Source organism: Myotis brandtii, unplaced genomic scaffold (assembly GCF_000412655.1).
Source record: "Myotis brandtii unplaced genomic scaffold, ASM41265v1 scaffold668, whole genome shotgun sequence".
In the NCBI taxonomy this organism is placed as follows: domain Eukaryota; kingdom Metazoa; phylum Chordata; class Mammalia; order Chiroptera; family Vespertilionidae; genus Myotis; species Myotis brandtii.
Window position 1 is genome coordinate 3,840,200 of NW_005370597.1, and position 25,901 is coordinate 3,866,100.

General features: G+C 47.3%; 1 protein-coding gene and 1 pseudogene across 1 annotated transcript; one reads left to right on the top strand and one right to left on the bottom strand.

Annotated features, from left to right (window-relative positions):
* Positions 1–264: 264 nt before the first annotated feature.
* PCDH12 (protocadherin 12) lies at positions 265–16,578 on the bottom strand. The gene is made up of 4 exons (XM_014529131.1): positions 12,286–16,578; positions 9,031–9,128; positions 6,695–6,846; positions 265–2,454 (listed from the first exon to the last, which is right to left on the bottom strand). The coding sequence occupies exons 1-4, from the start codon at positions 15,163–15,165 to the stop codon at positions 1,976–1,978; spliced, it is 3,609 nt and encodes a 1,202-aa protein (XP_014384617.1). The 5' UTR covers positions 15,166–16,578; the 3' UTR covers positions 265–1,975.
* Positions 16,579–24,836: 8,258 nt separating this feature from the next.
* LOC102248391 overlaps positions 24,837–25,901 on the top strand; it is a 5,449-nt pseudogene continuing 4,384 nt past the window's right edge.

A 25,901-nucleotide genomic window follows, 5' to 3' on the forward strand; every position in this document is an offset into this window, starting at 1 on the left:
AGGTCAGCCTGTCTGGTGCTATGGTTTTCAGGCTTGCTTTTACATATGGAACCCTTTTTTTTTTTGGTCCTAGTAGAGCAGGGGTCCTCAAACTACGGCCCGCAGGCCACATGCAAATACAAATATTGTATTTGTTCCCGTTTTGTTTTTTTACTTCAAAATAAGATATGTGCAGTGTGCATAGGAATTTGTTCATAGTTTTTTTTAAAACTATAGTCCGGCCCTCCAACGGTCTGAGGGACAGTGAACTGGCCCCCTGTTTAAAAAGTTTGAGGACCCCTGTAGTAGAGCTTTATCTGGAGCTCCAATATAGATAAAAGGGAGCTCTGAAACATTTTTATTTCATTCATTCATTCATTCAGTGGGTATTCATCATATGTTGCTTTGTGCCGGGCACCTGGCTGGTCAGACTGTAAGGAGATCTTGTAAGGAGATCATCACTCTGTCTTGGCTGAGGTGATCAGAGACCCTGCTCCTGAAACACTTAGCTTTTGGGGCTCAGTTTCCTCATCTGTAAAATAGGACAATGGAATAATGACGCCACACTGTATTCTAAGTATGCTTGGCATCATTAGCCCTAGTTAGGAGGATGAAGGACAGTGAACATGAGCACTGAGCTCCAAAGGAGGAAAAAGGAATTTTTGCCCTCAGTGTCCAGGAAATCCCCACGCTATGGAGAATCTAGCTGAATGATAGCTTGGAAATTTCCAAGAGAATGATAAGGCTGAGCCTTGGGAAGATATTTGCTGTTTCTTCACTCCCTCCTCCCCTGAAGGTTTGCTGCTGTCACTATCGATTTCATGGAGCTGGTTCACACACTCTCCTCCCGCGCCTGAATTCACAGGCCCAAACCTGCTGTGACAAAGATTTCCCTACGAATGGTGGTTTCTGGGAAGATGATGTCTGTACCTGAAGGGCTGCTCCCTGGGAAAGGACAGGATTCTGCAGAGGCCCAGGCCTGCGTCAGGTCAGATCAATCCCCTTCACTCCGGGCTTGGTGGTTAGACGTGCAGGCCTGCGCGGCTTTGGAAATACTCTTCAGCCATGTTTTTGGAGGGGAGCTCAGGCAAGTCCGCTACCGACAAGAGCTCACCTCTGGGGGCTTTTCCGTTCCTTTCCGTGGCTGGCAGTGTAGTGTCAAGGTCAAGGGCATGGGTTTTGGTGTTGGACAAACGTGGCTCCGAGTCCTAGCACTGCCTCTGCTCTCTGCTTGATCTTGGGCAAGACACCCAGCCTCTCCATGGCTCATATCCTTGTCTGTGAGATGGGGATAATAACACCTCCCTCTCAGGGTTGTCGAGAAATTATTAATTAAATTCTATTGTAAGCCTGGTGCCTGGCTCATGTAAATGCTCTATAAATAGTCACGCTTTTCGTAGCCCTAATTTTCCAGCTGAGAAGCGGATTATTTGATAATGCAGCACTGGAGGAGTGGGATCAAGAGTACACATGTCCTTCGTTGCGTACCTAACACTGCACCAACGTGCCCTGTTCCTGTCCAGGCCCAGCCTGACCCACTTGACAGGTACTGGAGGACAAAGAACTATCACTCTGTTATTCGTCCCTCCTGAGGGGTGTAAACAGGCGAACAAGCCACTGCTTTTCCTTTATTAGAAGGTCGGAGAGCTTTGCCTGGCACCGCAGGATGCAGCCCCCCACCCTCCAGGATGCAACAAGGCCATTCTTTCCTGCTCGTGACAGACACTCCGTGGCATCTGTTCCACCCGAGGACCAGCCCTCTGTGCTCTACCTGTGTTTTGCCAGCAAACACTTATCTCAGCCACTCACTATCTCCATCCTCCAGGAAATCCAGAGGCAGAGCTAGCTCCTAACAAGGGGCTGCTTTGGTCAGCCAGCTGTTAGTCCTTAGGCCCCTGTCCCCTCCGTGGGGCAACATCAGTCACCCTAAAGTTCTCGAGCCACTTCTGCTCAGTGAGTTCAACAATATTAGAAACCAGAACATGTCCGAGGGCCCTCAGGGCCGGGACTCCCTAACATCTCCCGGGGCCCCTGGTTCCTGGATCCAAAGGCCCCTGCTGTTGCTGTTGCTGCTGCTGGTCCTGGTCCTGCCCTCGGTCCCCTTCTTTCCACCTGGGTCCCCCTGGACGTCCGTGCCTGCGGCCCCACTGGTGGCCAGGTCTAGACTGAGGGTCCTCCCGCAGACCGAGAGCCGCCGCAGCACTTCGGAGGCAGCCTCCACGGGCACGCTGGCCCGCGGCTCCAGCAGCATCTCCAACAGCGAGCTCATCTCCGAGAGGAAGGTGCTGGCCAGCCGTGTGCCTGTTGGGCTCAGCTCTGGCCCCGACCCCTTGCCAAACGTTTGGAAGGTCCTCGGCTCCTCCAAGGCCGCAGTGTCCGGGGAGAACACGTTGTCACGGTAGTTGGTGGCAAGGGGCAAAGAGAGCCTGGCCATCCAGGCCGGGTCTGGGGCGCTTAGTCTGTCCAGGGCCAGGCCTGCAGGGGGAGGAGAGGACATAGTGAGGGCTGAGCCCACGGAAGGGCAGAGCGGGTGAGGGTGGGGTGTGGGCAGGGCAAGGGCACTGAACAAAGGAGGGAAGGGAAATGGCAGAGGACAGACGGGGCAGCCAGAGGGGGACAGGAAGGAAGAGGCCCTGACAGGGAAGCTCACTGGGCAGGAAGGCCGCTGACTGACGTTGCCCATGAGCTGAGAGAGGAGGAGGCAGGAGGAAGGCCTACAATTAGAATTGGCCTGTTTTTAAATGACGTCTGGGTGGGTGGCGTGTTTCAGGTCTAGGTGTCTTTCACCCACTCCTTATAGCCAGGCGCACCCTGAATGGGGGAAAATCCCTTTTCTTGGCCAAGGCTGGAGTTCCTGACTTGGGGTTGCCTTCTGTCTATACACATAATAGTGACCACTTACTAAGTACTTCTTCTGTGCCAAGCAATTTACATCATTATCTCATGTAACCTCCACGCAACCTTTGAAGTCCAGAGTATTATCCCATTTTATAGATGAGAAAACTGTAAAGTTCTAAGAAGTTAAGACACATATGTACTAGGCAACTAAATCCAAATTTGACCCTGGGTCCTATGACTCTGAAGTCCCCTGTGACTGCACCACTATCCACTCTGAAGAGCTGCCCCTTCCTCCCCCTGGATGCTCCAGGGGCCCATCTGTGGCCTCTGCTGAGAATCAGGCTGGGGGGTGGGGGGGAGCTGGCTCTCTAAGGGCTGTCCCAGGAAAGGGATGGGGCAGTGAAAAACTGTCTCCTGGAACCCACTGCTACCATCACTTCTTTTCCTGTCTCAAAAACTAGTCCCAGGCCTGATGGTAGAGGCCAAGCAGAGGAAAGACTGTCTTTAAGAAATGTAGTTAAAGAAACTGTGTCTTTCAAAAAAAAAGAGGCACAACATCTACTTTAACATGTATTTAGTGTTTGCCTAAAGTGAGCTGCTTTAAAGTTTGTGCATATTGTTGGTGGAATGCAAATGGGAGCAGCCACTTTGGAAAGCAGGATGGGCATTAAAAATAGAACTGCCTTATGACCCAGTGATTCCACTTCTGTGAATATATCTAAAGAAACTCAAAACACTAATTCAAACAAGTATATGCACCCCTTTATTCATTGAAACATTTTCAATAGCCAAGATTTGGAAGTGGCCCAAGTGCCCATCAATAGATGACTGGATAAAAAAGCTGTGGTACCTTTACACAAAGGAATACTACTCAACTGTAAAAAAAAAAAAAAAAAAAGGAAATCTTATCCATTTGTGACAGCATGGATGGACCCGGAGAGTATTATGCTAAGTGAAATAAGCCAGTCAGAGAAAGACGAGCACCGTATGATTTCACTTATATGTGAAATCTAATGAACAAAATAAACTAACAAAGTGGAGACACTCAGACAGAAAACAGACTGACAGTTCTCAGAGAGGAGTGGGGTTGGAAAAGGTGAAGGGATTAAGAAAACAACAGCAACTCAAACACAGACAACAGTATGGTGATTAGCAGAGGGAAAGGGGGTGAGGGAGGTAGATGAGGGTAAAGGGGGGATAAATGGTGATGGAAGGAGACTTGACTTGGTGTTGTGAACACACAATGCAATATACAGATGATGTGTTATAGAATTGTACACCTAAAACCTATATAATTTTATTAACCAGTTACCCCAATAAATCAACAAAAAGGAAAAAAAATTAAAAGTAAATAAAATCTGCATAGCATAAAAGCCTGAAAGGAGATTTGCCAAAGTATTAACTGAAACTAGCCTGGGCAGAAGTGATTTATTTTCTTTTTATCTACATTTTTCTACATTAACTAAATATTGCTTGTGTAATTTAGAAAAGTTATTTCAAAATACAGCTAACTGTTTTTTATATTGATACAAACGAGTCTCCATCTCACCAAGTGAGCTTGGGACTGTGCAGCCTGTGAGGCAGGGTCAGGCCACTTCCCAACTGGTCCAGCCCACGCCTGGGACTTAGAGAACATTCACTGAATGATTGAATGAACAAATATTAACCCTGAGCATTTGGGAAATGTAAACCTTAGTTCCCTGCGACTCTGGAGTAATAAGGTTGGAACTCTTGGCGTTACCGAATTAGGCCTTTCCTTGTACCAGGGTCAGAGAGCTTCCGGAGGAATGAAGCTTGGAATGAGAAAATCACTGGGGTGGGTGCGAATGGCTGAAAAGCGATGGTGAATTTACTCTGTGGAGGGTGGGTGCTGGGCCGACCTGGGTTTGATTTCCCCGCTTTGCTGCTTGTGAGCAGTGTGACCTTGGGGAAATTGCTTAACCTCTCTGAGCCTCCTTTTTCTCTCATAAAGTGGTGAAATGGCAGTACTCATCTTGTTGGGCTGCTGTGAGCATTCAGATGCGTAGCTCAGGCTTTTTTTTATCCCTGCCGCCCTCTTCATCCCGCTGTGCTTGCCCTCTGTGCTGTGGGAAAGCAGGGCCACGTGGGAACCGAGCCCACAGGTTCCAGTCCCACACTGCCCAATAGAGATCGACTGTGAGCTACAGAGGTCATTTTAAATTTTCTGTTTGCCACATTTTAAAAAGTAAAAAGAAAAAGTGAAATTAATTCATAAAATATTTTATAATTACTATCATTTTATCACATAACCAATATTTTTTCATAATCAATATTTTTAATATTGGGATATTATAAATTACTTTTTATACTAAGTGTTCAAAATCTGGAGTGCGTTTTATATTTACATCCCATCTCAGTTCAGACTAGACATTTCCACATGTGGCTAGTGGCTGCTATACTGGACTTCACAGTTCTACATTCTAGACAATACAGTCCTATAAAACTTTGCACATATGTGCTGTCCAAAGCAATATCCATTAACCATAGGTGGCTGTTGAGCACTTGAAATGTGGCTGGTATGACTGAGGCACTGAATTTTTCATTTTACATGTACTTAATTTTAATTAGATTTCATTTTACTTAAGTTTAATTTAGAGCCACAGTGGTATTAATAACCATTGGCTGCACAACCTTGGGAACGTTATTTAACACCCCTGCCCCTCAGATTTTTCCTCTATGAGCTGGGGATAATGAATAGTCCGTATCTTGTCAGAGTTCCTCATGAGGCACCTAGAACAGGGTCTAGTCCAGTGATGGCGAACCTTTTGAGCTCGGCGTGTCAGCATTTTGAAAAATCCTAACTTAACTCTGGTGCCGTGTCACATATAGAAATTTTTTGATATTTGCAACCATAGTAAAACAAAGACATATTTTTGATATTTATTTTATATATTTAAATGCCATTTAACAAAGAAAAATCAACCAAAAAAATGAGTTCGCGTGTCACCTCTGACACGCGTGTCATAGGTTCGCCATCACTGGTCTAGCACATAGAAAGCACTCAATAAATGTTAGCCTTATTTCTGTTAACCAAGGAAAAGGAAGTGCCTGCCATGCCTTCAGCATGTTTGCTGCCGGAGGGAGCACACAGGGGATGTCCAGATGAGAAGCAGCTTGTTACTACAGAAACAAAACCACAGCTTAGGGACAGTTGGATCTGTAGGTGTTACCTAAAGGGGGCTGACGGCTGTCCACAGCAGAGGGGCCAGCTAGCAGACTCTTTAATTAAAATTCATCTTTTGTATCTATTTTCAAAACTAATTGTTTCTCCAGAAAAAAAATATTTTTGTTTCAGTAAGAAATGTTAGCACATTAATGAGGTGATTCAGTTCTCAGGGTAAAAGGATATTTAAACACACCAAAGAAATTCTAAAAAGTGGTTCAGGAGGTAAGGGGAGGTCTCTTGGTGGAAGGCAGGCCTAGGTTGACTCACTTTCAATTGCTAATGAGCCAGGTGACTGGGCAAGCTGTTACCTCTCTGAGCCTCAGTTTTCTCATGAGAGTGCTCATAATCAAACTGGAGCTCATAATACCTACCTCCAAGCTTAAATGAGATAATGTTTGGAAGCTTAAATGAGATAATGTGTGTCCTGTACCTGGCATACCAAGAACTCAGTAATCGTTCACTATTCTTACGATGATTTGTAAAACAAATAATTAGAGTAGAATCTGGTCTTTAAACAAATGAAGGCCTTCTGAAGCTCCAGGAGAAGTAAAATGTTGCGGATGTTCCTCCCCAGAAACGGAATGGCTGTGTTTCCCTGCAGTGGATTGGAGCGGAACTCTGGAGCCTGAGCATGTAAGCAGACTGTGTGTGCGGTAGAAGGAGAGTTGGGTCACCCTGGGGAGTCCCTACCTTTGTGGGGGTCCAGCAGGCTTGACAGCTCTTCTTCTAGCAGCTGCTTCACAGAGAGGTCCTCTTCAAGGTCCAAGGGTCCTTCTTCCTGGTCTGGTTCTGCCTGGCCACCAGCCCTGGCACCGGGGCCATCTGTGTCTGGGATTACACTCCTGCAAAGGAAACCAACCCAGCCCCCAAATGGGAAAGTTCAAACCTAGGTTCATTCATTCTAGCTCGTGCACATTCTTCTATTCATGCCAGCATTCATTCATCCACATCGGGACCTGGATACACATAATCCAGCCTTCAGAGTCAGACCGACCTGAGTGACTCGATCCCATCCCTCCTGCCTACTCTGAGTCTGTAACATCCACTTCATGGGGCATGGTGAGACGTTGTAACATGAAAGGTTTTATGTAAAGAGCTTAACACCGTGCCTCGCACATTGTAAGCATTCAGCAAACAGAAGTGACCATGACTGCATAGATGTGATTACTCACTATTGTCCTTCCAATTCCTTCACATTGCCTGGCACAGAGTAGGAGTTTAGTAACTTCAGTTGAATCAATGCGATCATCTACCATCCATCCATCCACCCATCCATTCACCCATTCATCCTTCCATCAAAGTATGAGCTCCAGTGAGGGCAGGGATATTTATCTGTGCTCAGAACAGGGCCCAGTGCATAGTAGGTACTTAATACTTTGTGGATTTCATGATTGAATGTTCCTTCCTCCCTATTTGAGGCCAAATTGTAGACCAGAAGAGCATGTCCAGCTAAAGCGAGGCATCCAAAAGCTATTCAGAATCTACTATCCCATTTCACCCTCCTACTGCCTCCTCCCTGGCTTCTCCCTCCATAGACCCTTCTTATCACCTGGGGGAGGCCAGTTCCTCAGACTTCCTGGCATGGGGGGAACAGGGCAGGCCCCTCATCATCCAGCAGGTGGAAGGCTCCCTGAGGGGCTTTAAGGCCAGGGGAGAGAGGGGTCTTTTCTTTTCTCTTTTCTTTTCTCTTTTCCAGTGGCTATTTCTACTGCATGGAGAGATCAGCAGGGAGGTGGCAAGTTTGCAAGTAACAATGACAGCAATTCATGTTACTGAGAAATTACTCTGAGTCATGCCTTACCAGTGGTTCTCAACCTTCTGGCTCTTTAAATACAGTTCCTCATGTTGTGACCCAACCATAAAATTATTTTCGTTGCTACTTCATAACAGTAATGTTGCTACTTTTAGGAATCATAATGTAAATATCTGATATGCAGGATGGTCTTAGGCGACCCCTGTGAAAGGGTCGTTCGACCTCCAAAGGGGTCGCGACCCACAGGTTGAGAACCGCTGCCTTAAGCTTTGCAGGGCATTATGCACCTTTTCATTAAACCTTTCACATCTGTAAGGGGTTCTCTTGTTATCATTCTCAGTTTACAAATGAGAAAACCAAGACTTGTGAAGATTATGCAGCTTGCACAAGCTCCCCATGGATTAAGTGATAAAGTGAGAATTCAAATTTAGACTGCTATGACTCTGGAGCGCTCACCTCTGCCCTGCACTACCTTTCACTACCTTTCACTCCCTTTGACAAAAAAAAGAAGCAGCAGCTACAAGTTGTCACAGCAAGAGCATTGAACCAGGAGTCAGGTGTCACTCACTGGCTATATGACCTTGAGAACTGGTCCCAGCTTTGCCACTCACTGGCTATATGATCTTGAACAAAGTCAATTTAAGAGGAAAGGACTTATCATTGCTTGTGGACCTACTATGTGCCCAGCACTGGGCTATGGGATTAGAATACATTTGATCATTAAATCCTTACCCCATCACTACAAGGAATTGTGGTGACCTTCAGTTTAAAGATGAGAAACTAGGCCTTGGAGATTTATTTGACTTGCTCAAGTTTACATAACTGGGTTGAACCCAACTAGTTAGAGCCTCAATGTCTCCATCTGTAACAAGGAGTTAGATTAGATGTCCTCTTGACGTCTCTTTAATTCTAGGACAGCCTAAAGGAACACACCCACATATCCATGTCCTTAGCCAGGGGCCTTCATATTATGTTTAAGGGTCAAGAGAAAGAAAGCTGAAAGTCACAGATTAAAAGTCCTTAGCCCAGCACCTCTGCAATCAGAGGACAGATAACCAGAGCCTCAGGATGAAGTCATTTCCCTAGTGACCCTGTCCTGTAAATACTATAAATACAGTGGCTCCAGGACCAAGTGGCCTGGGGTGGGGGGATGGATGCTGTCCGAGGCACTGTCCCAGGGAAGTGGGTCTGGGATGTGATCACCCTTCCTTAAGATCACAGACTGCAGGGGTGAGGGGGGCTGGAGAAGCCTGTGGGGGCTACGTGTGCTTACCTGCCTCCGCAGGGCTTGGCCGAGTATTTATTTCCCCGGTGGTTTGGTTTGGGCTGGAATTGGCCCTGATGCAGCAAGGACAGCAGCTGGGAGATTTGCTACAAGACAGGAAAAATCTGTTGACTCCACACAATTCCGACCCAGCACACTTCCTCGCCGGATGTTTCCCTCAATGCCGGCGCTTTCTTTTTATAGTCTTTCCTCCAGTTTCAGATGATTGTGTGATCAGACGGGGGATGGTGGGTGGTGAACAGTGAGAGAGGCAGGGACCTGTACGGGCAGGTTCCCTACTTTGCCTTTGTCGCCCCAGGACCTGGGTGCCTGAGGGAGAGAATAGGGACCATCTGGGCTAGTCCCCTCTCATCTCCCCAAGTGACCTGCTCCTGTTGGAATCGGCAGGGCTAGGGGTGAAAAAGGCATTTCCTGACCATAAATTCATTATTACTTTGATCAGGATTATCTTAAACAGTTATTTCCTGCCTTCAGCAGTATTCAAGCACTCAGCCAATTTTTGTAGGCCAGATATAAGACTATGTTGTAGAGAAGGCAAAAATGGTGTCATTTAATCATTCATTGATTCATGCTTTCATTCATCCAACAGGCATTTAGTAAGCTTGTTTGTGCCAATGTCTGCCCTGAAGGGAGCTCATAGTCTGTCAGGGGAGACAGGGCACAGCAGTTACTACAGGGGGTTGCATTGGGTTGAGAAAGGATGGGGGTCTGTGGGAGCAGAGGGGGGCCCCTCACCCATCTTGGAGCAAATAGGAAGCTGTGGGGCGATATGGGAGGAGTTTGAATACTTATTTCTACAAATGTTTATTGAGTTCATACTACATGCTAGGCACCTCTGCTAAGACCCGAAGGCTCCATGGGAGTTTGGCAGGTGGAGAGAGGGTGAGGGTCTGGGCCAAGGGTGAAGGGCATTCCAGACAGAAGGCACTGAACACTGAAAGGTGGTTGGAGAGTGGGGCAGAAGTTGGGAAGGATGCCAGGGCCAGACCCTGCAGGGCCTCACAACAAAGAAGGCAACAGACCAAGTCTTGGCAGGCTGAGTCCCAGTTCAAGGTCATTTCTAGCTTGTGTAATGTCAAGTAGGTTTTCAGATCTATTCAGACCTTCCATCTCTAAGGTGGAGCTAGAAATACCCACCCAGACTTTTCATGGGTTTTCGGGATAATTAGATGGCTTGAAAGTTTAGAATGCTCCACGAATGCAAGGAGTTTGGGTTGTTCCTCCTAGAAACACGGCCTCTGCCTCCTGAGCCCACCCCTATTCCTCCCTGAGCAGTTCAAGACAGAAAGTGCCAACCTCAGAGGAGAGTTGGAAGGGAAGGTGGCCAGGACTGGGGTTTCCATGAGGGTCAGTGTCCCATTGCCTGCCTCCGGGCAGATCCCACCTCCTAAGGCATGTGCCACCCTTTTCCCGAATGACAGCCTATACTTCAGGGACACTCCCCAAGTGCCAAACCCTGAGCTGAGCACTGTCATTGAAGGTCACTTCACAGTTAGAGCCTAGACTCTGGAGTTCGTTGGTCCCGGGTTCCCACCTATGAACATTCTGAGCCTCAGTTTCCTCAGCAGTAAAAAAGGGAATAATAATGAGATCCAAGTCATACAGTGGTTGTGGTTATAGGATTAAATGTGTAAAAGTATATAAATCACTTCTTAATCGATCTTATGATAAGCACTTAATAACTGTCAAGTTATATATAATCTCATTTAATTCTTACAATAACTCAAGGGAAGAGATACCATGATACCCATTTTGCAGGTGTGAAACCTGAGGCCCACCAGGGGCTACACAGCAATTAGTGGTAGTCTGGAATTTGAACTTGGATCTGATGCCACTGTGCCACTGTGCTGCTGGAAAGGCAGCGTTAGGCAAGCTGCCTCTTACCCTCAAGTTGATCCCAGATGGGCAGCCTTCTTTCCATCACCCCAGTGGGGCCACCCACAGTGCCTGCTCTCTGCTGTCTCTATTTACTATCAACCAGTTTTTGGCACAAAGAGCTCATTCAGTAAGGATTTGATGAATGAATGAATGAATGAATGAATGGATGGATGGCTCTGGGCAACCTCTGGGGCTACATAGAGCTCAGGGCAGGACTCCTAAGAAAGCAGCTGGGCCCTCTCCAGGTGGCTTCCTGAAGGGGGTGGGGGGAATGGGGGGAAGGAAGCTGTGTCCTTGCTCCACAGGAAGCCTCAGATGATGGCCTGGCCAAACAGAAGTGTGCTTTGGATAAGTAGCCTGGCACAGGGAAAATTATCTGGGATGCAGAGAAGCAGAGAGGAGTGTGGTATCAGGCACCATCTCTGAAAACGTCTCCCATTTGTGTCTAATAAATCCCAGCTCTCTAGACACTTGGTCATTTATCATCCTACTTAATCCTCAGACCCCTGGGAGGTAGACACAGGGTAAGTTTGGCATACAGTCCCCACTTTATAGATGAGGAAAATGAAGCTCCGATATTAAAGGCCTTGCCCAGAGCTGCCCAGTTCCTACGTGGCTATGCTGAAATTTGAGCCCAGATCTGCCTAACTCCCAAGTTCCAAGGTTACGTTCACTGTCCCATCTGCAGACCCAGCCGGCAAGCTCTGCATATCAAACAAGTGATATGCAGCCCCTGAGACTGGGAGCAATGATGCCCATGCCAGCCTGCTTCACAGAGAGGTTGCCCAGGTAGAGATGGAAAGAGCTTTGCAGAAGTCATTGTAATCATTTGCTGAGTGCTAGCTTCGTGCCAGACACCAGAGTGCCCTCATTTTATCTTCAAGCAAACTTAGGAGATGGGTGCTATTAACATGGACATCTTCAACAGAGAAGCTGAGTAACTTCCCTGTGGTTCGCAGCTAGAAAGAGGTGGAGCCAGGACTTGAACCCAGGCAGCCTTGCTCCAAAGCTTTTATTCTTGATCCCTACCTTTGCTGTGTGTCTACTTATGCCAGGCTTCCTGAGCAAGTGCTGTATAGGAATTAACTGATTAAATCCTCAGGACAACTCTGTGAGGTAGATGCTCTTATAGTCATTCCTATTTTACAGATGGGAAAACTAAGGCTCAGAGACAGGAAGTAATTTGTCTAGAATCACACAGCTAAATTCTTTTGACCCCAGAGCTATGCCCTGAACCACTGCACTCAATACATCATAAAGTGCCCAGTGCGCCTAAGGAATGAATATGAGGATTGTGAGGGTAATGGTGGTGTCTGATGCTGTTAGTAGTGATCCAGGGGTGACCAGAGAGAGAGAGAGCTGTACCTGAACAGGAGATGAATCCACAGTGAGCTCCTCTATGGGGTTCCGCTCCGCGAAGGCAGCCACGGACAGCCGGACCAGGCTCCGCAGGATCTGACGGGGGCCTGACTCTTTTTCAGCGGCCACTTTGCCATTGAGATTCCGCTGCCGCCTCAGGGTTGCAGAGGAGGCTGGTGAGCTCAACGGGGCTTCCTCGCTGCCCTGGTCTCCAGGAGGCTTCCCTGTGGGGCTGCCTGCCACTTTCAGGGGCCTCGAGCGGGCCTGGCCCAGTGCAGGCTGGGGCTCAGGAAGGGTCAGGTTCTCTCGGGAAGCGTTCCTCTGCCTGGGATGGTTGAAAAGGAGGTTGACTGTGTCCTGCAGCACCTCTCGGCTCTCAGCCAGGGCTCCCTGGTTGCCTTGGTTACGAAGGGTCCTGTACAGGGTGGGTGTGAGGTGAAAGGGGGCCTGCAGGCAGGGGTCCCAGCCTGCTTCCATCATCGCTTCCTTGCTCACATCCTTGAGGGGCTGCCCCACTTCACCAGGCTCGTCCACCTGGCCTCTGAGCACAGGCACGAGGTGGATGTCTGCCTTCTGAATGTGTTTCTGGGGTCTCTTGGGCTGGTTGCGGTAGGTGGATTCAGCCTCCCTACAGTTATAGGCCCTGTTGTCCCTCTTCTCTGTCCGGCATATGGACATGATCAGAGCCAAGATCAACCCAAAGATGGCCAGCAGGACGACCAGGCAAATCACCGTCAGCACTGATGTGCTGAGGGCCCCAGGATCACGGGCAGAGTCCTTCAGGTGGTCGACACTGGTGACGAACAAGATCCTCAGCAGGGCTCGGGTCTGCAAGGAGGGGCTGCCACAGTCTTCTACCACTATCTCTAGCTCCCACTCCCTCCCAATGAGGCTGCTGGCATTGGTGACGTTGATGAACAGCTGCCCCAGGTGGGGGCTGAGGACAAAGAGGCGGGCTTCATTCCCACTCCGAATGCTGTAGAGCACCTCTCCATTTGCCCCTGAGTCTGCGTCTCTCGCTACAATGGTCACCAAAAGGAATGGCTGGGAGCTGTGGGTGGCCAGTGGTGCCATGTCAGTGCCCGCCAGACCCAGGGCATTGGGAGTATCAATGGGCACCAGAAGGTGGCCTGTGGAGGCATTTACAAGCACTGAGAGGCTGGCTTTTCCATCGCTGAGTAGGGGATGAATCACCTCTGGGGCATTATCGTTGGCATCCAGGAGGCTGACCCACACAGAGATGCTGGATGAGAGCTGGGGCTGTCCCCTGTCCTCTGCGACCACATGGAACTCAAAGCCGGCCATCTGTTCATAGTCCAGTGACCTCTGAGCAATAACCTCTCCTGTGTCTGAGTCAATGGCTACCAAGTGAGAAACTGGGGAGTCCTGGATGCGGTATGAGATTTGTCCATTAACGCCCAAGTCCGCATCATGAGCTTGGATGGTAATGAGGTGAAGAGAGGGTAGGTTGTTTTCCCTAGTGGAGACCTCATACCGGCTCTTCTCAAACACAGGTGCATTGTCGTTGACATCACTGATCTGAATGCTGAGCTGTTTCTCGGCCGATAAGGGCTGGGGTCCTTGGTCTTGGGCCAACAGAGTGAGACTATATTTGGGCCACTGCTCTCTGTCCAGCGTGGCGTTGGTTAGCAGCATGTATGTGTTGCCATTGGTCCTTTTCAGCCGGAAGTGGCCCAGCTCTTGGCTCAGCCAACAGTGGACCAGACCATTGTTCCCTGAGTCCAAGTCGTTCGCCATGATGAGAGCAATGAAACTGTCCTTGGGAAGAGCTTCTGACACTAGCAGCGGCTGGGAGGCCCATGTGATGTGGATGCTTGGGGCATTGTCATTGACATCCAGAACCTTGATGAGGACTTTGCAATGGGCTGGGATGGGATTGGGACCCAGGTCCCTGGCTTGGACATCCACCTCATAAGCAGGATTCTTCTCATAGTCGAGGGGTTGACGCAGAATCACCTGGCCGGTTTTGGCATCAATGCTGAAGGTGTCCAGCACCTCTGGAGGCACGTGCTTGCTGAAGAAGAACTCCACCTCCCCGTTGGGGCCTTGGTCAGGGTCTGTGGCAGTCAAGTTTATGAGGAGAGTACCAGGGGCAGCATCTTCTTGGATCTCTAGCGCCAGGGAGCTCTCAGCAAACACAGGGCTGTTGTCATTGGAGTCCAGGACGTTGACTTTGATCAGGCTGGTACCTGACTTGGGGGGGTTCCCACTGTCATAGGCAGTTAACACCAGATCAAAAAACGAGTGGATTTCCCGGTCCAGCTCCTTCACCACCACCAGTTCCGCGTGTTTGGTCTCATCAGGCCCCACGATGACATCCAGGGCAAAGTGCTCACTGGGTGACAGGGAATAGGAGTGCAGGGTGTTGGGGCCAGTGTCCGGGTCCAAAGCTCTGTCCAGGGGGATCCGGGTGCTCAGAGAGGCACTCTCAGAGATTTCCAGCTCCTGCTTGCCTTTGGGAAACTGTGGCTGGTGATCATTGATATCCAGCACCTGGATCTCCACGTGGATCAGAGCCAAATCCCCTGTGGCAAGCACGTCAAAGGCAACCAGGCAGGGATCCCGCTGCCGGCAAAGCTGCTCTCGGTCCAGCCGCCTCACTGTGCGGAGCAAGCCGTCTTCAGAGTCCACCTGGATGGGGAGCTCCTGAGGCAGCTGCAGGACCTGGAAAGCAGTGCCCGCTTGCCTATGCCTGTCCTCCCAGCCCAGTGCCTGGGACAGCTTCCCTATCACCGTGCCAGACGGCACTTCCTCTGACACTTGGTATTTCACAGTGAGAGTGGCCACCTCCTGACAATCCCCTGAAAGGAACAAGTAGCCACCTGGCCCCAAAAGCCCCAGCAAAAGTCGCAGAAGTTGCATCATGCTTACCGCCAGAATGGGTTAGATTCAGAAACTGCTAGAGTTCTTCAAAGGCTGGGAAGTCCTCCAGTGTTTCTGGGGGGGGCTTGATTAGCCCTGTTCTCCTGCCCCCAGACCTGCTGGCACAGCTTTGTCCCATAGTTAGATGATGATAGAACGAGCAGGATTCCCAGGCAAGGCCATTTTCATCTGAAGAGATCCTAGAGGTCTCTGCACCGATGAAGTAAGATCGCCAGCGGTATCCGTTGGTCCAGTAGAGCCAACGATGGGCAAGAGCCGGGCCAAGAGGGACTTGACCCAGTAGAGCAGGATGTAGGGATCTAACTTCCAAACAGTTGCTATGCTGGGGAAACAGAGAAGCAGCTTTTTCCTATGGAAACCCCACCTACAGGAAAAGGGAGGGCTGTGTGTTTCAATGCCAATTAGAGAAAGAGAGCGCGCTTCCTGTGAAGCCCAGTGGCTTGCTGCTGAGGAGGATGCGGCAGGGACTCCGGGGACCAGGCGGATGGGAAGGTGTTGTCCCTGCAGCGAGGTGACTGCTGAGGGAAACGGAGCCCCTGCCTGTCGCCCAGGGCCTGAGGCCCCTCCTGGGCAACATCATGATCCCTGTCTCTTCCCTTCCTTGTCTCTTTGTGTCCGGCATCTCCCCATTATCCCTTTCCCATTCTGATCTATTCCCTACACTCATCTATCTTTAATCTTGACTCTGTCCTGATCACCTGTTTTTGTCACATGAGAAACAACTGTGATTATGAGAGTGGCCATTAGAGTCAAACTGCCTGGGTTCAAATTCTGACTCTGCAGCTTACCAGCTGGGTCATGTGGAACAAGTCACTGGGCCTGTCTGGGTTTCCACTCCCTTTTAAGAGTGTGAATGGGAATAAGAATAGTAGCCCTGCAGCAGGAAACTGTGAGGATGAAATGAAATAATGCATGCAGGGCCTACGCTTGGCCTGAAGCACAGGTAATGACGTTATTGTTAGTGGAGGGTGTTATGATCTGCACAGCTCCGCCCACCTGTGGCTGACTCTGGCACTGGCCTTGGGGCAGTCCCTGCCCACAGGGACCCATGGGAGTGCTCCCAGCCTTGGCTCCTAAAGTACCAGGATCTCCCTGGCCTGACCATGTGGCCTCCTACCCCCTTCCCTTCCTGCTTCCCAGCCTAGAAGCCCATTGTTCTCTGCATCTGGTCCAGTCGGAGCCCCTGTCTGGGGAATCCCCCAGCCTCCAGCTCCTGTGTCTTGGAGGTTTTAGACTTTTCCCTCTCCCATACCTTCCTCCCTCTTCCCCTCCCTCCAATTCTCTCCCCACTGCTGTTTATGGCAGAGTCCCCTGAATGATAACTCCCTTGCTACCCCCTCAGGACTAAGGTGTGCCTTCCCTCCCATTCCCCTCCTCGCAGAGGCAAGACTCAGGAAGGAAGTGAGTGGGCAGTTTGTTTGGGTGGCCTTTGAGGCGGCTTGCTGCTTCTCAGTTTGCTGTTTCCAGCCCTCTCCCATGCTTACACCCTACCTTGAGGTTGAGTCCAGAGGCTTATAAAGCATTTGAAGTAGTGGGGCTTAAGGGCCAGCTTTCCCTAGATGCGTGTTTGCAGCTGAGTCCTTGAGACCAGAGATGCAACACAAGTGACTCCAATCAGGGCCTTTGGCCTGGAGGCCTGTGGTCATTAGGACAGGGGTGGCTAAGGGACGGCCCTAGGGTAAGCCCCACCTCCGCTCCCTCCCTTCCCTTCTGCGTTTCTTTCCCACACCCTCTCCTTCACCCCATATCCACTTCTGGGATTTCCCAACCATCTTACTGAAGCCTGTCAGCCAGAGCAAGGGGCCTTTCCTACGGCATGGCTCTGGAGACATACAGAACACTCCCTCGCTTGGAGACATTCACAAGTCACTTAACCTCTCTGGGCCTCCGTTTCCTTCTCTGTAGAGTGTGGCCGTGACCCATCTCATGAGTTTGTGGTAAGGATTTAATGAGATGATGCACATACGGCCTTGGCACCGTGCCTGGTACAGAGAAAGCTCTCAATACAGGAGGCTGGTGTGTGTGTGTGTGTGTGTGTGTGTGTGTGTGTGTGTTTTACCAGGTTTTATGCCTCATATGCAAATGGGGAAGATGGTCTTGCGTTTCTCCCTTCCCTTGGAAAGTCATTTCCCAGGGCTCCCTGAGTTTCAATGGCCAACATCTTCTCATGCCACCCTCACAGCCACGCCATTGGGTGAAGAACCTGAGTAGAGAGGGTTAGGTAAGTTGCCTGAGATCACACACATTTGCCCTGCAGAAAGCCCCTCCAGCTGCACTCTGGAAAACGGATTGGAAGGGAATAGAGAAGAGGGAGGGAGAAAGGCCTGTGGGGAGTGAAAAGCAGGGAAGCCCTGGTGCAGAAACTCTGGGGCTGAGAATGTTTCCAGAATGCCATCTGGTGGCCAAAGGCAGAGGAAAAGGCACAGAGGCAGAAAGGTGGGTGCCCGGTGTTCACAAATATCCACAGCTCCAGACCTGTGCTGCATACAACACACAAGACAACAACCATTAGTCTCAGTGAGAAACCTAATGTGACCCAATGCCTACAGGAGGAATGAATGAACTCACAGTTTTATGGGTGTTAACATTTATGTTCTTGACATTGTTATATATGTGCTGTGTGTGTGTGTATGTGTGTGTGTCGCCTTGACTGAGACCATGGATGCCAAAAATGGACTCACTGGTCACAAGAAAGTTTGAATTTGGATTTCACAGGTAGTTTTATTGTTTTTGTTTGTTTTATTAACATTGGGGGCATGAAGCTAAGACAACCCTTTAAGAATCCAAAGCCAGCAAACAAGACCCCAGCCTTTTTAAAGGCAATTTCCTCTGGGAATGAGGTCCCCTTTAGTAATTTCCTCTCCTCCTTTCTGGCTACAAGGGTCAGTTGATCATTGGCAGCCACATGGCAGGGGGTGAACGGAGCTGTCACTGGAGTTGGTCAGGGCTAGTTGGCCTGGAGGCCTGTGGTCATTACCCTGAGTTTTGAAAATAGGTTTAAAACAACTGAGCACAGCCTCCCTCAAGCTGAATTTTGTTTAAAGGGGTAGAATTGGGGTTGGTACTTGGAGGCCTTGCTCACCACCAGACTTGAGGTTGTTCATACAAGTCCTTCGTCATGGAGAGGGGTAGGAGGGTGAAGTGGGAAGGGCAGGAGTCAGAGGATCTTTTCAAAACACCTGGAGTCCTAAGAAACCTTGAGGAGCCAGATCAGTAGAGTGGGACTCTGCCCGTTGGGGGATTCACAGGTCAGCTGGAAGGCTCAGCTCATGTCCCACACCACTAATGTCCTGCTGGGCTGGCTGCCCACCCCGGGCTCCTTGTGAATCTGCCCAGCGGCTGCCATAATCACAACCACCGAGGCAGCTTTGATGACGCTGGGAGCTTCATCCTCAGGCTCATTCCAGTTGGGAAGGTGACTGGACCGCGTAAGTCTGCCTCTTTTTCTTTTAACAAGATCTTGTTGAAGTTAGAGCAGTCTAGCCAGGAATCTTGACATGAGATTCAGGTAGATGTTCACGGTCACCTGCTGGTGGCATGGCACTTTGTGGTCTTTGTAGGCACAGATGACAGATGTCCACTCGCACACAGTGGCACCTCTTTCTGGGTCCAGTGCAGAAAGAAGGATGCAATTTGCAGAGAGAAATTTTCTAAGAAATAGGACTTTTCAAGAAATAAAAAGGCTTTCTGTCCAGGTTAAGACACAAAGGGAGCCAGATATTAGAATCATTTGGAAAGTTTTTCAAAATACCAGGGATACAGCAAGAAAATGCATACTTTTCCCTTTCCCAGCCTGCCAAAGAGAATTTTATAATTGTCAGCTCCATTTTTCCCTCTTCAAAAAGGCTTCATCTTGCAGATGATTTGGGACAGGGTTGGGGAAGTTGGACCTTTTTGTTGGAAATAAAGGTCTAGTTGATCTACTTAACGAAAGGAAAAGTAGATGGAGAAGGGGAATGCTGAAGGAAATAATGGAGGAGGGTGCACTAGCAAGGATTGAAGATGAGGACTTTCAAATGAATTGTTATAAATTAGGGGTCTCCTTTATGGTTTGCAATAAAAGATATATAATTTATTTTGTGCTTTAGTAACCACAACACAGCCCCCAAATTGGACCACATACATTCTGAGTTGATAAGTGTTACTCATATATTATGTCTCTCTTCCCAACCTGCAGAGGGGAAGTGGGCTATTTCCAGCATGTAGATTTTAAGTCTGATATGCAGTAGGTCATTCCAACACACACCCATCTCCACCCCAACCTCATACAGAACCACTGATTTAGAATTTCTCAGAAGCACCAGCAACTTTGTAAGGACCAAACTCTACAGCCATTAGGCCTTTCTTACTGAGCATCCCCCCTGGTCCCCATCACGCCCCCGGGCCTGTGTCGCTGCTCAGCAGAAGCTCTGTGCACACCTAGTTCTCCCTCCAGATTCTGTCTGTTTCTCTGATTCCTCCTTTGGGTTTCCTTGCTTCTGACTCCCAGGTGTGGGCATGGTCCCCAGATACCATCCTCAGCCCTCTCTTCTGCATAGGGTTATTAACCCAGAAATGGGTTGCTAGATTTAACAAATAAAAATACATGGCTCCTAGTTAAAATTGGATCAGATAGTCTGGACAGTGTGGCTCAGTGGTTGAGCATTGATCCATGAACCAGGAGGTCATGGTTCCATTCCCAGTCAGGGCATATGCCCAGGTTGCAGGATCAATGCCCAGTAGAGGGCATACAGGAGGCAGCCAATCAATCACTCTCTCATCATTGATGGTTTGTGTGGGTTTTTTTTGCATTCTTTGATTTTATTTTTAATTTAAAAAAAGTTTTTATTTTTCAATTACAGTTGACATTGAAGTTTCTATCTCTCTCCCCCTCTCCCTTCCTCTCTCTGAAGTCCATAGTAAACAAACAAATAAATAAATAAATTTAGATCAGATAAACAATGAACTTTTTTTAATATCAGTATTTTTATCTGGCAGCCCTATCTAGAAATAATAAGCTCTCAACACAGGTTTCTTTTCTGTTTTTCTGTGTGTGGCTTGCTTTTTGTTTTGTTTCAGAATTTTGGTTTGCTCAGTGAATTTGAACATCTATGAGTAAACACAAAGATCAAACATATTGACTGGGAGCATCATCTGTGCATGAATATTCAGAGGCTGACTGTTTTGATTGGCCTTGTTATGTTTTCAGCATTTCTGGTGATCCAGGATAGAACTGTTCTCAGACTGTAAGAACCACCCTGGAGGAAGCCTGGATCACACTCACTCATTAATTTATTCAGTCATCCAGGCTCTCATTTATTTGGTGGAATTCAGCATTTATAAGGTATATATATATATATATTTCTTTTGGCAAGGGAAGTAGCTGAAGTTGACCCACATTTTTCCTCCTCCAAACCATTGGTTTGTTTTTCTTTCTTCACAGAGAATCTAATCAACCTAATTCTCTCCTTGCTTCAGCAAGGTAAGTCTTGCAGGAAGGAAAATGAGTCTTCCCGTCGTTACATTAATTCTCATGGGGCTACCCTTTATTAGTTTTTGACAGCCAGGAGTTGAGCCTGGAGCTCGGAGAGAAGCAACCGCACACTGATTTATGATGGCAGCTGCTGCTAAATCTCACCCCTCTTTCCTTCTTACAGAGCCGTGTTACCTTGGGGTTACGAAACTCTTTTCACTGTTATTCAGGGGAATAATAATAAAATGCCAGGTTGCAAGTATAAACATGATCATTCTGTGCCTATTACTGTAAATCAAATTTTACTTGCTTCAGAAGCACAGAAAACATTTTATACTGTCAGCCACCTCAAGCCTTTTTAGGCGTCTGTTTTTATATAACCCTGGGATGACCTGAGCTACTGTTTGAGCTGCACTGACCAGGAAGCTGGTCAGGAGGTGATCTGGCTATTTCTCTTTATAAACCTCACTGACCACTTTCCTTGAGCAAAGTATTAACTAGCTGTAAGCATAGCCTCGGGGTTAATGATGTGGGCTCTAGACTCCAATTGCCCAGTTCAAAGCTTGGCTCTGTAATTTACCATCGGTGTGCCAGTGGCAAGTCACGTCATTTCTCTGTGATCAGTTTCCTTAGCTTTAAAATAGGGATGTTGATGATGGTAACTATGTTATAGGGCTGCTGTAAGGTTTAGCTTAGACAATGCGCAGCATTTAGAGCAGAACCTGGGACATGAGTAGCATTCTGATAGTCATTTATAATTGTTCTTTTAGTGTAGTAGCTTTTTTTTTTTTAAGAAAAACCAATTTTTCAGATTCTCATGTGATAATAGTAAAACTTTTAAGATCTAGAGGGTGAGCAAATACACAACGACAGGAGACTAGCAGGAAGTCAGTGACACTTCTGTACTGGGGTGGGCTCACCACCCTCCATTCCTCTCCCAGAGTTGGGGCAGGGCTTTCCCTTCCACACTGGTGCCCCTCTCCATGCCAAGGCTTGTTTCAGGGGTGCTTGTGAGTGATGGCCATTGAAAAGGAGGCTGTCTCCCGTGGATGCCAGCAATGGATGAGAACAAGTGCAGGCTTCGATGGAGGCCTGCTGACCCCAACATAGTACCTGCAGGTATCAGACATAGTCTGTGACTCACTCCTGCTTCTCTACCCAATGCCTTGGGTCTTGACCTCTGGCCAAGGGCACACACCCCATCCTCTCCTAGCCTTCAACTCCATCATTCTCACATCTCTGAAGCCCAGTGCAAAATGAAAATGTAGAGCCTCTTTTTTGAAAATTATTAAGAATTTCAAGATGGCCATAGCAGATCATTAGACCAAGAGCAGGTCCCAGAAGCAAGAACCAACATCTCAGCATCCCACTTAAATGTGCCCTGTACCTAAATTATTGAGATACAATTCACATAAAATTCACCCTTTAAGAGTACACTATCTAGTGGTTTCTAGTATATTCACAAAGTTGTGCAACCATCACCACTATCAAATTCCACAATATTTTCACCCTCAAAAAGAACCTTCATCTCCATTTACAGTCATTTCTCATGTCCTCCTGCCTCAGCCCCTGGCAACCACTAATCTACTTTCTGTCTGTAAGGACTTGTCTATTCTGAACTTTTCATATATGTAAATGAAATCATACACGATGTGGTCTTTAGTGTCTGACTTCTTTCACTTCACATAATGTTTTCAAGGTTCATTCAGGCTGTAGCATGTATCAGTACTTAATTACTTTTTATAGCTGAGTGATATTCCTTCATATAGATACCAGTATACCACATTTTGTTTACCCACTTATCCATTAACGAACATTTGAGTTGTTTCTACCTTTTGGCTATTGTGAATACTGTTGTTAATAGTGTACATTTGTGTACACTATCTATATATATAAAAGCCTAAGCGACCATTACAAACGGTTGACCGACCAGTCACTATGATGCGCACTGACCATCAGGGGGCAGATGCTCAACACAGGAGCTGACCCCTGGTGGTCAGTGTGCTCCCACAGCCAACCTCCCACAGCTGGCCAATCTCCCATGGTCCCTCCCCCTGGCCGGCCCCGATTGGCCCTGATCGCCGGCCAGGCTGAGGGAAGCCAGCCCCAATTGGTCCTGATCACCAGCCAGGCTGAGGGACCCTACCCATGCACGAATTCGTGCACCAGACCTCTAGTATACAAATAAATATATACAAATATAATTATACATTTGTGTACAATTTTTTGTGGGAACAAATGTTTTAAATTCTCTTGTGTATATCTAGGAGTAGGTCTTATTATATCTATATGTTTAACTTTTTTGGGAACTATCAGATTATTTCCCAAAGCAGCTACATAATTCTTTTTTTTTTTAATATATTTTATTGATTTTTTTTTTTACAGAGAGGAAGGGAGAGAGATAGAGAGTTAGAAACATTCAGCCCCTGGCAACCACTAATCTACTTTCTGTCTGTAAGGACTTGTCTATTCTGAACTTTTCATATATGTAAATGAAATCATACACGATGTGGTCTTTAGTGTCTGACTTCTTTCACTTCACATAATGTTTTCAAGGTTCATTCAGGCTGTAGCATGTATCAGTACTTAATTACTTTTTATAGCTGAGTGATATTCCTTCATATAGATACCAGTATACCACATTTTGTTTACCCACTTATCCATTAACGAACATTTGAGTTGTTTCTACCTTTTGGCTATTGTGAATACTGTTGTTATAGTGTACATTTGTATACACTATCTATATATATAAAAGCCTAAGCAACCATTACAACCGGTCTACCCACCAGTCACTATGATGCACACTGACCATCAGGGGGCAGATGCTCAACACAGATACTGACCCCTGGTGGTCAGTGTGCTCCCACAGCCAACCTCCCACAGCTGGCCAATCTCCCATGGTCCCTCCCCCTAGCCAGCCCCAATTGGTCCTGATCACCAGCCAGGCTGAGGGACCCCACCCATGCACCAATTCGTGCACCAGGCCTCTAGTATACAAATAAATATATACAAATGTAATTATACATTTGTGTACAGGTTTTTGTGGGAAAAAATGTTTTAAATTCTTGTGTATATCTAGGAGTAGGTCTTATTATATCTATATGTTTAACTTTTGGGGGAAACTATCAGATTATTTTCCAAAGCAGCTACACAATTCTTACATTCCTACCAGCAGTGATGAGGGTTCCAATTGCTCCACATACTCATCAAAACTTTTTTTACCTGTCTTTGTATTATAGCCAGTCTAATGAATGTGAAGTCATTTCTCATTGTGGTTTTGATTTGCATTTCCCTGATGATTAATGATGTAAAGCATCTTTTCATGTACTTATTGACCATTTGTATATCTTCTTTGGAGAAATTGCTACTCAGATCCTTTGCCCATTTTTAAATTGATTTGTCTTTTTATTGTTGAGTGGTAGGAGTTCTTTATGTATTCTGGATATTAGATGTTTATCAGATATATTGTTTGCAAATATTTTCTTCTGTGGATTGTATTTTTACTTTGTTGATAGTGGGTTGGGTTTTTTTTTTAGCATAAAAGTTTTTAATTTTGGTGAATCCAACTTATTTTTCTTTTGTTGCATGTGCTTTGGTGTTATATCTAATAAACTATTGTCTAATCCAAGTTCATGAAGATTTATTCCTACACTTCCTTCTAAGAGTTTTATACTTAGTTTAACTCTCACATATAGGTCTTTGATCCTTTTTGAGTTAATTTTTGTATATGGCATGAGGCAGGGGAAATGTAATTTTAATTCTTGCTCAGTCTCTGGATAATCATGTGCCCCTTGGTAAGTTCTTAAACCTAAATTTCAGTTTCCTCGCCTCCTGCACACTCCCCACTGGGGATGTGTCCACAACCAAGGTACATGCCCTTGACCGGAATCGAACCTGGGACCCTTGAGTCTGCAGGCTGATGCTCTATCCACCGAGCCAAACCCGTTAGGACTAGCATAAAAGTTTTTAATTTTGGTGAATCCAACTTATTTTTCTTTTGTTGCATGTGCTTTGGTGTTATATCTAATAAACTATTGCCTAATCCAAGTTCATGAAGATTTATTCCTACACTTCCTTCTAAGAGTTTTATACTTAGTTTAACTCTCACATATAGGTCTTTGATCCTTTTTGAGTTAATTTTTGTATATGGCATGAGGCAGGGGAAATGTAATTTTAATTCTTGCTCAGTCTCTGGATAATCATGTGCCCCTTGGTAAGTTCTTAAACCTAAATTTCAGTTTCCTCATTTATAAAGTGGGAATAACAAATAGTACCTAAATCGTAAGGTTATAGTGAAGACAGACAATGTTCATAAAGCACTTAGCACAGTGCTTGAAGCATCCTAATTGCTCAGTAGTTATTGTGAGAAATTCTCACCTGATAGTTATTGTGAGAAATTCTCACCTGTCTGAATTCAAATAACTGGACTCGGAGACATAAAGCATGACAAAAACTAAGTTCTGGAGAGCTGGTGTCTGTGGGCAGGCAGACACACACAGAGCAGTGATCACAGGCAATTTAACTCTCTGGTGGGAGAGTCCCTCCTCATTGGCTGAATACTAAGGAATTAACAGTCTCTCCCCATACATCGCCTAGGTCTTACTGTCTCCAATTGGGTTATTTAAAAAAACGGACTGAGGCCTTTTCTAATCGTCTCCACCTCCTTTTGTCTAGGGGCCCTAGACTCTAGGCGGATCTTCCTGGGAAATGTGCTATTTATTGGTCATGGGCACAGTTCTTTGTTCTCATACCCTTTCCATTCCCCTTCCTCCCCCATCCAGTTTGCCCTGGAGAAATTCAGTAACCCGCTGCCCACAGGCTGTTTCTTTTCTAACAGTTGACTATGCTGCCGAATAATTCTACACAGAGGCCTGTCTCCTACAGTTATTATTGTTATAAAATGAACAATGAATGAATACTTTCATCGTGGAGGTGCCAGAAAGATGGGCAGCATTTCTAAGAAGGTAGCTGGGATCAGAGGAGGGCGAGGAGGCTTGCTTACCTCTCCCTGGAGGAGCAAGTCTAGGATTGTTACGGGAGTGTCTGCCTCACGTACACCGCCGCCTCGCGATCCCCTCTGGGATTGGTACAAATTCTAATTCCCGGGCCCTATCCCAGAACCACTGAAAGGAGCCCGCTGGGCACGGGGTCTCAGATCTGCCTTTCTATCAACTTCGCACGCGGAGTACTTCTGCCCGGCAGGGGTAGGAGTGACGGTGGCCCCGCCTGCAGCGCAGCCTTCCGCCTGCGGGGGGCGGCCGAGGGG

Coding starts and splice junctions, on each gene's coding strand:
- PCDH12 (XM_014529131.1), bottom strand. CDS start 15,165: ATGATGCAACTTCTGCGACTTTTGCTGGGGCTTTTGGGGCCAGGTGGC. Junction 9,129..12,285: donor TGGATTCATCTCCTGTTCAG/GTACAGCTCTCT, acceptor CCTGTCTTGTAG/CAAATCTCCCAGCTGCTGTC. Junction 6,847..9,030: donor GCCAAGCCCTGCGGAGGCAG/GTAAGCACACGT, acceptor TTTCCTTTGCAG/GAGTGTAATCCCAGACACAG.